At 39.9% G+C, this 13,646-nt stretch overlaps 1 protein-coding gene and 1 long non-coding RNA gene across 3 annotated transcripts in view; one reads left to right on the top strand and one right to left on the bottom strand.

Moving 5' to 3' along the window:
• The window catches only part of LOC122555229 (uncharacterized), a 32,048-nt gene extending 19,895 nt beyond the window's left edge, over nt 1-12,153 (top strand). The window contains exons 2-3 of the long non-coding RNA XR_015758848.1: nt 3,599-3,670; nt 10,760-12,153. This is a non-coding gene — a long non-coding RNA (uncharacterized LOC122555229). The remainder of the gene's footprint in view (nt 1-3,598; nt 3,671-10,759) is intronic.
• The window catches only part of cfap91 (cilia and flagella associated protein 91), a 111,959-nt gene continuing 106,916 nt past the window's right edge, over nt 8,604-13,646 (bottom strand). For both annotated transcript variants that reach the window (XM_043701005.2, XM_087992732.1), the window contains 2 exons: nt 13,356-13,542; nt 8,604-10,531 (listed from right to left, as the gene is read on the bottom strand). In XM_043701005.2, coding sequence (XP_043556940.1) covers nt 13,361-13,542 — 182 coding nt within the window. In that variant the 3' untranslated portion in view covers nt 8,604-10,531; nt 13,356-13,360. The remainder of the gene's footprint in view (nt 10,532-13,355; nt 13,543-13,646) is intronic.

Genomic DNA, 13,646 nt, shown 5'->3' on the forward strand with positions numbered 1-13,646 from the left:
AACTTTGTATAAAGGAAGCCACTTTGTATCAGTACATCGGAGTAGCCTGCTGGGGTACGTGAAGAGCTGGTACCCTACTCTCCTAGGTTATTAGAACCTAGTTAGTTTGGCTTATAGGTATCAGTGTTATGTTGTAACTGTGATGCTATTAGTAAATAAAGGGGATGACTAAAATTAAACTAATCTGTCTGTAGGAGTTTTTTTTATTCCAGACTTCCAAAGAGTACGATCTCTGGGACGAACCAAGAGGGAGGCTAGCAGGTCTGAGTCCATAAGGGATTCCCTGGGCCATCTCATATTTCTACTTTAACAATTGGTTTGTGGAGTTTTAGCCAACTGTGGCTGTCAAAGGCTATCATCCTGACAACGACGACCTGACTCCTGAGTAGCTGATGAATGTGAAGGATACTGGCAGAAGCTTTTGGACTGTTGGTGTATTTTCTCTCCAGTGAAATACCTAAAACCTGAAGAAAGTCACTTTATTTTCCCTCATCAGTTATTGTAAGCTGTGGTCTCTAAGCAGCGACTAAGAGACTTTGAGGTTAATGGACCAATCACCTGTGGTTCCTGCGAAGTAGTGAAAGAACCTGGAGAAAAGTGAAACCATGGACCAGAGCCATTGAACTGTTTCCCCAATTTGTTTCCTTCTGCCATCACACCAAGTATGTGTGTGGATGTTAGGCACTTTGATAAAATGTTTAATTATTGTAATGACTCAAGGAATAGCAGGGATGATTTGCAGTGTACTACCCCAGTGAGGCATAACAACAGTCTGACATCTTTACGTTCCTTTAATGTTTTGGGTATCCATCACAGAAGATATCTTCCCTTTAAACAAGCAATTTCCTCCATGTAATATCTTGCATTATTGGATATTTGTCATCCCTTCTCATTGGCTTCTATGAAGTTGTTTTTTTTTATTATTTGTTCATGGGATGTAGGCATCCCTGGCAACAGCACTTAATGCCCATCACTAAATGTCCAGAGGGCAGTTGAGAGTCAATCAAATTATTGTGGGTCTGGAGTTACACATCAGGCAAAATGAATATGGACAGCAGCTTTCTTTCCCTAAAGGTTACACTAGTGAACCAGATGGATTTTACAACAATCGACACTAGTTATATGATCACCATTAGGCTAGCTTTTTATTCCAGACCTTTTATTGAATTCAAATTTCATCTGCCATGCTAGGATTCAAACCTATGTTCCCAGAACTTTAGGATGGGATTCTAGATCACTCCATATCTTTAATCATTGACAGCAGATTTTTTTTATTCTCCATCTACCTGTAGCTTTGTGATGAATCAGATAAACATTTTACTTTGACTGATGTTGTTTGGATTTGGATTCTCTCATTCCCCTACTATGATTTGCATTATTGGTTAAACTAACATGTTTCATTCCACACTTCTGTGATTTCAGGATTGTTCTGACTTGGCATCATTTCTATCACAGTTGTTGAGGATTCTTTCTAGGAAGATAAAGAAGTCAAAAATTCTGCCTGAACTTGCTTCTTCCAAGTCAACTCAGATTCCAGTCTGATGTTAGATACTGTCATAGGTGTTCATGGAGCTGTGTTGCATTCTGATGTACCTCAATTATAGTTTTGTCAATTGGCTCAAGTGGGATAGGGCTGTTCAGTGACTATCTCATTTTTTGTTCTTCCTTACAAACCTGCTGGATCTTTTAGTCTGAGTGCTCCTCAGTGTCAATATCAGTGGAAAGCATTTGTGCCAATCCAGTATAATCACAATTATCTATCTTGTTGACAATATGAAACACGTGACTAATGTTGCCATCGTTAATCTCAATGGGTTCTGCCATGAGTCAATAGAGTCAATGAAATCTTCAACTTCATACAGTTTAATTCCTTCTACCATTTCAGAAAGATGTCTTCCAATTCAAATGGATTACTGACTGAGAAATACATGTAGGTTTTCTGTAATTTGGAGTTCCCTTTGTTGAAAAGTTGCTTGTAGTATACCTTTAATCTCAAATGCTATGTTTTCTGGACCATGTAGCTATACTGTTGCCAATTATAGACAATCATGGTTCACTATCTGATAATACACTAAGACTCTCCCTAGTGTCTAACTTGTAATTGGGCATATATGTGAACACTTTAAGTTTTCCTTCTGTTGTAGATTGTTCAAACTCATTAATCTAGGTGTAGGTAGCTATTTGATTTCTTCCATTTCTGACACAGGGACCCTTTCTGCACATTTTGTGCATGTGACCTATTGTGTGACAGATAAAATGATTTTTTTTATACTTGGGCATAATTGTTCCGAAGAAACTTCATTGTTCCATTATGCTGACAAGTCTTTTAATGTCTAGTGCTATCCTAATTACCGTACTAGATTCTCGGGTATCATTTGTGCTTTTGTACCTTAGTGTTGTTGGAAGTATCTGTTGATCTCTTCCAAGGTTGATCTGCTCCTCTTAGCTATGAATTATTTGTTTCCGGACTTCTGCTACATTCCATATCTGAATGACTTTAGTTAAGGTCAAATTGTCTCTGAACTGTAATAGATCATACAAATGCTCACCCACAATTCTGTCTCTTATGAATTCTAACTTGAAGTTAGAAATGGTTGCATTTCCCCACTAAATTGTAAAGATCACAATTAATGAAATCATTGGCTGATTCCATGAATACTGAACTCTTTTTTTTAAATAAATCTTGTTCTTTCAAGAATGTCTGGAGAGGTAAAATAATTGTCAAAGATTTTCATTACCTTTACCACTTGGAAAGCTATAACTATATTAGCTGTACTCCCAATTGTGTATAGAATGGAACTGTTTTGAGTTTATGACTTAGTATCTAATTTGGACGATATTATTTATAACAGAAATTGTTTTTTTCCAACAAATCTGATTCTGTGTTCTGTTGGACCATCTCTGAAATTAAATCTTGCTGACAATATTTCCAATGCCTTGTCTTCCCAATATGATTATATATTTATATATTTTACCTGCTTAAAATACTTTTATTTCACATCAACAGCAGTTCTGCTCTTTATGCTTGACTAGCACATTTTCCATATATTGCAGCCAAAAGGTGGACTCCTGCCCTACACAGATAAATTGAAGGATTTCCATTTTTGCAGCTTGTTTGTTTGTTAAAGCCCCAAACAGTGATCTTCATACAATTTTCTGCTTTAAGGATTTTGCTGATTTACTATTGCTCCTTGAGATTTAAATTTGATTTCTATTTTTTTTGTGTGGCTCTAATTAACGATCTCCCACCTTTTTTGAAGCCTAAGTTATCTCAAGCATTCTTTCTCTGTTAGAGCTGGTCTGCTTAGGCTTTCAATCTGTCTAACATTATTGCTTTAATCAATGACTTTGCCCACTTTTGCAAACTTGTATTAATATTTCTTTCATCTCAATCTCTCTCTATCTGTAGCTATCATTTACTCTTCCCTCCTCTCCCCACTCCTCTTTAATACATAACAATCTTTTCCTAGCTAAAGTCAGTTCCTTAAAAGGGACACTGGACCCAAAACGTTAACCCTACTTTCTCTCCACAGATGCTGCCAGAGTTGCTAAGATTTTCCAGCAATTTCTGATTTTATTTTTAATATTTCTTTTGTAGTTCTTTACTTCATTTCCTGTATTCATGCCTCATGGTGCCTGCTTGTTTTGACATCAACACTCGATGTGAGCTGTAAGTAAATTTTAAGTAAGTAATAATAAAGTACATCAGCCAGAATTACTATGCTATATGTGTGGAGCTGTATTTTACATATAAAAGTCACCAGTATTTGGAACTTGGGGGAGAGCCGTGGAGCTGCTCCCCTCATGCTTTTGAATCAACCAGTTTTGTCTTGGACTTGACTTTTGTATCTAAAGTTATCTGCTTAGCCTTTCAAGTTCATTCTCTATTTAAGTGCTAATGCTAGTAGGATGGGCATTTATTTGGGAATTTCATAGGAGAACATAGAAGCAGTTTTAAATCCTTTTATCATAGAGTCAAATTTAGTTTAATTGATCCAAGGAGCGTGACTACCTCTTGAAACAATGTCCTGGAACCTCTTCTCCCTTCTTGATGTGTTGCAGTATCAGCATTGCAGACTCCAGCTCATTAACTCTAAATCAACGCTCCTCCACTTGCTGCAAATGTGGTCATGTATTGCACTGGCATCCATCAGCCCCCACATATAGCAGCTGCAACACATCATGCCCACCTATCTCAATTCTATTGTGCACCCATCAGTGAACATCCCTACTTCTGACCTTATGATGGAGGGAAGGCATTTGTGAAGCAGATAAAGATGATTTGGGCCGAAGACAATAGCCTGAGGACATCTTCCAGAGCGGTCTTAGGGCTGAGAAGACTGACCTCCAACAAAGATAACCATCTTGCTTTGTGCCAGGTATGACTCCAACAGGTAGAGAGTTTGCCCCTAAATTCCATTGACTTGTTTTGCTAAGGCTCCTTGATGCCACACTCAATAAAATGCTACCTTGAAGTCAAGGCAGTCACTTTCAGCTCACCTCTGGAATTTAGTTCCTTTGTCCACGTTTAAACGCTCTATTAGATCAGGAGCTGAGTGGACCTGATGCAATCCAAACTGAGCAAGTGCTTTTTGATAGCACTGTCAATGACTTCATCGATAACTTTACTGATAATTGAAAACTGGCTGGTGGGGCAGTAATTGACCAGGTTAGACTTGTCTATTTAATTACGTGATATGCCTGGGAGGTTTTCCACAGCATTGGGTAGATACTGGTGTTGTAGTTGCAACAGCTTGGCTAGCAGTGTGGGAAGTTCTGGAGCATGTTTTCAATATTATTGTAGGAGGAAGTAAAGCACTCCACTACCTGTGGTGCCCATCTCTCATTAAAGAGGTTAAAGAATATTGATAGACACCATACTCCATCTCCAGGGACACCCAGGCCAGAACATAAACACAGGAGAAAGCAGTCGGCCAGAATGACCACCCTCCACAACCTGCTGCCTGGACCTATTAATGGCCAGCTGGCCCGGCCCAGGAGCAGATCCGCGAGGAGATTCTCTGACCTGTCCGCTGCCCTCTGCACTGGGTGCTCAATGACCAGGAGCATGGGACTGAAGTGCAACCAGAAACAGAAAAGATCCTTCAGGTAACTAAAAAGGAAGTGCAAATGCCCACATACAACATATACATGGTCCATGGACTCCACAGTGCCACAAAACAAACAGTTGGGTTGGGAGTCTGTGAACCACTGCAACTTGTGTGCAACACCCTCCACACCCGCATAGAGAGCCCTCCCCTGGGGATCTCCACCATCCGATTGAAAGTGGGCACACCAAGGCATGATAGGTGGTGGATGAATGAGGAGGAGTGGATGGTGTGCAGCAGCAGTCTGTACAAGGGTCATCTTTTTATTTCCCTAAAAGGACATTAAGAAAAATTATGGAGGTGGCTCAGGTTGTGGGGCACAGCCTCCCGGGGGAAATGCAGGATCCTGGGGCCAATGCACGGATGGGATTCCACTGCAAAATAAAAGAATTGGCTTAACTATAACAACTGGAATGTTTAACAAAATTATATATATTTAATGTATATGAAATACTTAATATATATTATATATAATAGATAGATAGATGTTGCTATTTTTTTCTCTTTCTACCAGTTAACAAACAGGCTATATAATTCAGCCAGTTCAGGAATCAGGTTCTCCTCTCCCACCCCCCAAAAAAGTAATACACCGACTGTAGCACCAGTCAGCACAGTCAGTGTCCTAAACTGAGGATACTCTAAATTTCCTGGTTATATATTTTTTTGTCTCTTTTACCCCCACACTGCCGCCTAACTGCAATAGTGCTTATATGTTTCCCCAGCATCCATGTTGTGTGTGTGCAGGTGTGAGACACAATGAGAGGCAACTTTCAAATCTTTATTCAAATCTTTATTCAATTCTCACCACCAGGAAGGAAGGAAACACCCAAGTGGCCAGTGACAAGCAGCACCCTTCTCAGAGGGCAATGCTGCATGATCAAATAGTGAAGGAGAGGGCCGGGATTAAATCAAAATGGTTGAAGGGGGAAATAATAGACTCCACTCCCTGCAGTGCCCACCTTTCCCTGAAAATCTCCAGGGTGTTGGTGGACACTGCATGCTCCTTCTCCAGGGACACCCGGGCTCTGACATAACCGCGGAAGAGGAGCAGGCAGTCGGCCATAACGACCCCCTCCACAGCCTACTGCCTGGACCTGTTTATAGCCAGTTTGGCCAGGCCAAGGGGATGTTGCTATATTGAACAGTTAATTAGTAGTAGTTTATATATATTTTGTTAAGCATTTCAATTGTTACAGTTAAACTAATTATTTTTACTTTGACAATTTTAACTGTAGTGTAAAAAATAGTATGTTTTGTTTAAAGTCAAGTAGTCTGACCAATCAAATTGCATCTGGAAGGGAATGTCTTGCACTCACCTTTTGGAAATATGAAAAAATTATGGTCTAGGCTAGCTTCTTAATATATTTTGAGAGTTTGGTCTGGTCCATAATAGAATCAACTTAGCTGAAGACTGGCATTTGTCAAGCTGGGGGAACTACAGGAAGATGCCAAAATTGATCGTTCACTCAGTAATTCTGGCTCTCAAGATTGTTGTGAATGTTTCAGCATTGTCTTCTGCACTAATGTGCTGGGCTCCCAATCATTAAAGATGAAGATACAGAGGAACCTCGATTATCTGAATATCAATTATCCGAATATTGGATTATCCGAAGGAGATCTTGAGGTCCTGATAGAAGCATTACATCATTGCACCTTTTGTTTACAAAAGGCTTACTGAAATGCTGCCGAGAAGAGTATTGGACATCATTGGGAATCCAGGCACCGTCTCCAAATGACTGACTGCCTGTCCCCTCTCTTTCTCTCTCTGCCCCCAACACCTTCCCTGGTGTTCTGTACCCTGAACCCTCCTTCCCCAGATAATCTCTCTAACATTGTCCTGTACAGGGCAAAGGTGGAACTTGACAAAACGTTGCAATAAAAAGTTGTGTGTGTGTGGCTGTGAGTGTGTGTGCGCACCTCTTGGAGACTCACCCCCCCCCCTCCAAAAAGGAAGCAGCAGTCTTACTGTTGAGGTCCAGTCTGGCTGCCCTAGGGGGTAGGGGGGGACAGTGGAGCCGGCCAGATGAGTTGGACGGGGCAGTGGTGCAGACAGGGGGACAGAATGGATGGGTGCAGGGTTGGATGGGCGGACGGGGGAGGCAGCACAGACGGGAGCAGGGATGGGGGCAGATGCAGATGGGGCAGCATGGGTGGATGGGTTTGGGGGCAGACGGGTTTATGGGTGCACACAGGGGAGGCAGAGGTGGGGGTGCTGGGGCGGTCGGGGGTGGGGGCAAATTGGGGCCTGGGTTTGATGTGTGCACGGGGGCAGAGGTGGGACGCATGGGGTGTTGCTGCCTAGTCTCCTGAATGGGGAGCGGGCTTAGCAAGTGCTCGCTTTGTCAATCCTATTGAACTGTTTTGGAGGTGGAGGGGTTGGCAGGAAGGCTTCAGCAGTGTTGCAGGTCCCTCACACACAAGCGTGTGTCTGCCCAGAAACAAACCCTGAGACAGGGAGGGAGCAAGGAAAAAGGAAATTTCAGAAATTCCGAGCCCCAGAGGAGAGGCATTGAATCAATTAACTGAACAATCAATTATCCATATGAAATAGTGCCCGCCCATTTTGTTCAGATAGTCAAGGTTCCTCTGTATTTGTGGAGCTTCTCCTCCAGTGAATTGTTTAATTGTCCACGATTCACAACTATAAACAAGATTGCAGAGCTGAGATGTGATCTATCTTTGGAGAATCACTTAGCCCTATCACTTGATGCATCTTCTGTTTGGCATGCAAGTAATCTTGTTTTGCAGCTTTACCAGGTTGACACTCATTTTCATGCATACTTTGTGCTGCTCCTGGAATGCCCTCCTGAATTATCCAGGACTGATTTCCTGGGCTCTATGGTAATGATGGAGTGAGAGATGCCAGACAATGATGTATTGGAGTACAATTCTCCTGCTAATGACCACGGATGCCCAATGTAGCTCTATTCAAAATCTTTCATATTTAGCACGGTGGGAGTGTCACAATGGAGGATATCCTCAGAGTGAAGATGGGACTTTGTCCCCAAAAGAACTGCAGTGGTATTTCCTACTACCAGATGAATTTGTTGCAGACAGATTGGTGAAGGTTAGGTCAAGTATCTTTTCCTTTTATTGGTTCCCTCATCACCTACAGAGCCAGTCAAACAGATCTGTCTCTTAGGACTTGACAAGCCCAGTCAGAAGTGGTGCGGCTAGGCCTGGTGATGGACATTTATGTCCTCTAGCCAGAGTACAGTTTGCAGCCCTTGTGACCCTGGAGGAGCATCCTAATTCATCAACCAAGGGTGGGGAGAAGGCAGAAGGATGCTGTCATCCTTGATATTCTCAGTAATTATTGGATGCAGCCTATGTTGATGAGATATTTCTTCAAGAGGCACTGGCATCCTTAGCCCTTGCCAACTCCCTTCTGTTGTTTGCCCCCCAAATGCTGATCTGCACGAGCAGGCTATGAAAGATCACAGACCTGAAAAGTTAACTCTGTCTCCACAGATGCTGCAAGACTTGATGAGTATTTCTAGCATGCTTTTATTACATCATGCATGAATAACAATGAAATAACCAAGAACAAGTTGAAAGATTCCTCAGAATCTTGCTTGATTAAGCATGTTCAATCAATTCAGAACAGCAGTTAATAAAACCAACAGAATTCAGAATTATACTATATAGCTAAAATACAGAATACAAGAAATCATGATCAAGTTATGCAGTGTGTTGGCTAGTTTCAACCTTGAGGAATGTGTCCTGTTCTAGTTGCTGAGAAACAAGGGAATCAGTCAAGCAACAGAAGCAGTACAGTAAATAACTATGAGGCTGATCTATGGTGTCAGATCCGAGATATTGTGAAGACAAGAAATACTGGCTTTCTTAGCCTGTAATAAAGCATCTAAGATATGATTTTATCAAGTATGAAGAGATAAGTAATTTGGAAATAATTAATGATATATAGCATGTAAGAATAAGACAGAGTCAAACTCGTGAAAGATAACTTTAGGACGCAGAGAGTGAACATAAAATTGAATTCTACAGGTTCAAATGCAGAAATTACAAAGAAATATCTAGATGTAACAATGCAGTAAGGATAAGGTAGCTCTGGATGGAAGAACAACTATTCACATCTTTATGTGATCTTGTGATTACATAAGACAGACCCCAATTTGCTGGCATCTACTTCACAGTCGGTTTGAGGTAATTAACAAAAGACTTTATTTATAGAGTGGCGATAACATGATAAATCGTTTTAAGATACTTCACAAGAGCATTTTAAAACAAAACATGAGACCAAGCAACAGTTAGGTGGCATCCAGTTAGTTCCTTTCTGTACATGCCACTGGGAATAGTAGCAGCTATAGTAATGCATTATGCAGAATCAATAAGGAACAACAGGCCAATGATGAGTGAAGGCACGTTGGGGTTAATGGAGCTGGGGTAGCAGGGTTTTGGAAACAAGGGGACCCTTGATCATGCACGGAGTGCTTAATAAAGAGGCATTTCACACAGAATGATTGGTTTGCTGGGTAACTTTGGGAAGTGTGGAAAAATCTAGTGACTCTCATCTAATCTGAGATGCCAAGGAACTGCAGTGCTAACTGGTGTCAACTGGTTCATTAGTGAAACTAATTGACATTCCATTTTCAGGCTCATCTGCCACCCAACTTATTTATGGGTGGTTTTGCTACCAGGAAACTGATGCATGACCTCACTTGATTAAATAGGCTCAACTTGATTAATTTTTGCTCAATAGGTCAGATGACCAAAAGGGTGGTCAAAGAAATAAGTTTTAAGGAATGTCTTAGTGAGGTGGAGAGATTTATGAAGGGAATTCCAGAATTTAAGGTCTGGGCAACTGAACATATGGTATAATACAGTGATTGAACTGAGGATAGTCAAAGGGTTGTGGGGAAAATGTAAACAACAGAAAGTGAAGTGTGAAGGTATAATGATAATGAGTATTTAAATATAAAGATACTGCTTAACAGGGAGCCCATATAGGAAGCATATGCATGGTAGGTGGAAGAGACTTGCTCTGGGTTAACACTTATACATTTTTGAATAACATTAACTTTACAGAGGATAGAATCTGAAATATCAGCCAGGGTGTATTACAGTGGTCAATTTGGATAAATAAAGGTACGAATAGGAGTTTTAACGGAAGAGGAGTTGAGACAAGGCAAAGTTGGGCAGCATTACAGAGGTGAAAATAGGTGGTCTTCTGTGTTTGTTACACCTCATCTAACAAGTGCACAACAATGCTAGTTAAACATTTAGCTTTATTTTTTGTTCACATTCAGTATAATTATCAGAAACTTATGTCTACTTAATTAAGTATTGCGCATTAGTGATAAAGTGCATGTGAGAAAAAAGAAATTATTATAGTCACTTCTCAGATTCTTCCTTTTTTCTTAAATATTCACGGTAGTGAACAACATTGTCACAGTATATATCTGAAAGAAAAGAACAGTTTCAATAACATTTTAAAATGCTCAAACAACACTTGCATTAATAAACTCAGCTGCAAATATGTAGCAATGATATCTAATATTTAAAACTTTTTTTAAAAAATTATGCTTTCCTTTAAAATCAGTTGAAAACTGTGTTCCTTTTTATTAGGAGTTATGAAATTGTAAATCTAAATTGAAAGCTCAAATAACACCATAAATGTTTTTTTGTAGGATTATGGAACTCCCTCTTGAATTTTGGTGTTATTGAAAAAACAAGGCATGTGATTGAAGCATTTTGTCTTGCTTTCATCATGATAAGCGCAAGAACATCAACTTTCAAATGAACAACAATTTATACTGCATGAAAAAACAATAGTGATAGTTTGACAAGTCAACTCTGGTTGAGGTTTTTCATTGAAAAATGTGGCAAGAAAATAATGTGCCACACACTGGTTTAATTTTGAAAAAAAGACAATGCCTGGACATGTTCCTTTTTCCTGCAGAGGATAGGTTCTTGCTTATGAGTACATGTTTCTGAAACTTTATGAGCTTTTAGCCAATGATTAGATTAGATTAGATTACAATGTGGAAACAGGCCCTTCGGCCCAACAAGTCCACACCGACCCGCCGAAGCGAAACCCACCCATACCCCTACATTTACCCCTTACCTAACACTACGGGCAATTTAGTATGGCCAATTCACCTAACCTGCACATCTTTGGACTGTGGGAGGAAACCGGAGCACCCGGAGGAAACCCACGCAGACACGGGGAGAACGTGCAAACTCCACACAGTTAGTCGCCTGAGTCGGGAATTGAACCCGGGTCTCTGGCGCTGCGAGGCAGCAGTGCTAACCACTGTGCCACCGTGCCGCCCGTAAATGATGAAGTGGCAAGCGGTGGGACAATTCAGGAAAATGAAAATTCAAAAGCAGCAAAAGGAATATCAAGATTATAGAATACAGGAACAATTTAGGGAAAATTAAATATAGCAGAGTTGGTCAGGAAGGACAGAAAGCTTGACAAAGGTAAAAATGTACCAGTGACTAAGGTGACATTAAGGGCAAAGAAACAGGAAAAAAACTTTAAAACTTTAAAGGCACTGAATCTGAATACACTAAATAGTATAACAAAATAGACAAATTAAAAAAGGAGAATTATTGGCATTGAACTAATACACATTTGATGTGGCTGCACTGCCAGCAAGGTTGGGAACTAAATATCTCATGATGTTCAAACCCTGGAAAACATTACCATCATTGTAATTTGTTGAAATGACCATATCTCAGCAATCAATATGTAAAATCAATTTGTGTGGCACCAAGAAACAACAAAGTGAATGAAATACTGATGATTACTTGCCCGTAAAAGGAATTGCAATGTTGGCCAGAATTTAAATCAGGGAATTAGAGGTCCATGTAACAAGGGAAATATTCATGGGAACTTTAATCAAGAAAAATTTTCTCAAACCAAATTTGTATTAATAATGTGAAGGGGAAAAACTTATGGAATAGGTATATAAAACGTTTCTAATGTTCTATATCAATATGTGAAGGAGTGAATTATTAAACGGGCTATTTTATCTAATATTGTACAATGAAAAATAAAATAATAAATTAAGTATCTAATAAAGGAGCATCTTTATCCATCCAGGGATGAGTATTTTCTTTAAACTCGTTCATGGAAATGTCATGGGTTATGCTGGTGAGGCCAGCATTTATCACCTATCCCAAACTGCCCAGAGGCAGTTAAGAGTTAACCACATTGTTGTGGGGTTGAAGTCACACATGAGCCAGTTCAGATATGAACAACAAATTTCCTTCTCTAAAAGGCATTAATGAACCAAATGAATTTTTAACACCAGGCAGCTATGGTTACATGATTAGTTCAGTTTTTAATTCCAGACTTTTTTTCATTGTTGAATTTAAATTTCACCATCTGCTGTGATGGGATTTGAAACCATGGGCCCAGAGAATTAGCCTGGAGCTGTGGGTTATCTGCCCTCTTAAACAGAATTTAATGAGTCTGATAATGATTTAGTTAAATCAGATACTAAGTCTTCAATCTGAACCAAGCAAACAATGTAAATATAAGGATCGAATTAGCTGAGGTAAATTGACAACTCCATTAAAAGGTGCAGTAGTAGGTAAGCAATAGTGAACACTTCAGGAAGAGTTATTATATAGACCAGCAAGTGAAACATGTACAGTAGGTGCGAGAGTAGGAAGATTTTAGAATTCAAAGGATGACCAAGAAATTAATAAATTAAAACAGAATGAGTAAGTAAGAGACAACAAAATATTGGAATGGTTTCTATAGCAATGTAAAAAGGAAGAGATTTGAAAACGTAAACATGGACGCATTAGATAAACCCCTTTAATGCTATAGAAATTCATTTTTGTTGACCCCTGCCACCTCCCACCACCTGAGCAGAGGATCCTAAGTGGGTCTTTTTAAATGCCCACCTCAATATGTGCTGCCCTGGATGCAGATTAGATATACCACTCTAACACATAGTCGCTCCCACCCTGAATGAAGGTTGCACCATTCACAGTCATCTTGCAAGGCAGCAGTGACAAGCTGGGAAATTTCCTGACTCGTGCTAATTGCCATGAGTGTGCTCTCTCTCTCTCTCTACAGGTGGTGCCAGTCCTGACAATCATGTTTTTTCTGAATTTTCTGTTTCTGTTTCAGATTTTCAGCATCTGCAATATTATGCTTTAGTAAAACAAAAACCAATTCTATAAGCTACTTGTCATACCACAAGTGAAAATTACACCCTATTCCCCTTTCCTCATCTCAGATGCAGATTTAAAACTTCATTGTACCTCACTTAAGATCCTTGTGTCTCCTTCATCATCTCTTTTTCAACTTCGGTCAGTACTTGGTTCAGGATGTCTGTTGCAGCACTGCTGGATGATGATACAGCTGGAGCTGCATTGGTCATGATATATTCAGCCTCATTATGAATAATGCGGTGGGCAACAAGGAGATGCCTACTTTGAAAGTGCTTTACTGTTGGATGAAAAGATCAATTATTCTTGTTTGAAATTCTAAAGCAGCATGTAACATATTTATGAAATGGCAAAAACCTTCCTTGATAACTGGATGTAATTGAG

The sequence above is a fragment of the Chiloscyllium plagiosum genome, unplaced genomic scaffold, assembly GCF_037043375.1.
Source record: "Chiloscyllium plagiosum isolate Xiang-an unplaced genomic scaffold, Cpla_swu_hap1 HiC_scaffold_12, whole genome shotgun sequence".
Classification (NCBI taxonomy): Eukaryota; Metazoa; Chordata; class Chondrichthyes; order Orectolobiformes; family Hemiscylliidae; genus Chiloscyllium; species Chiloscyllium plagiosum.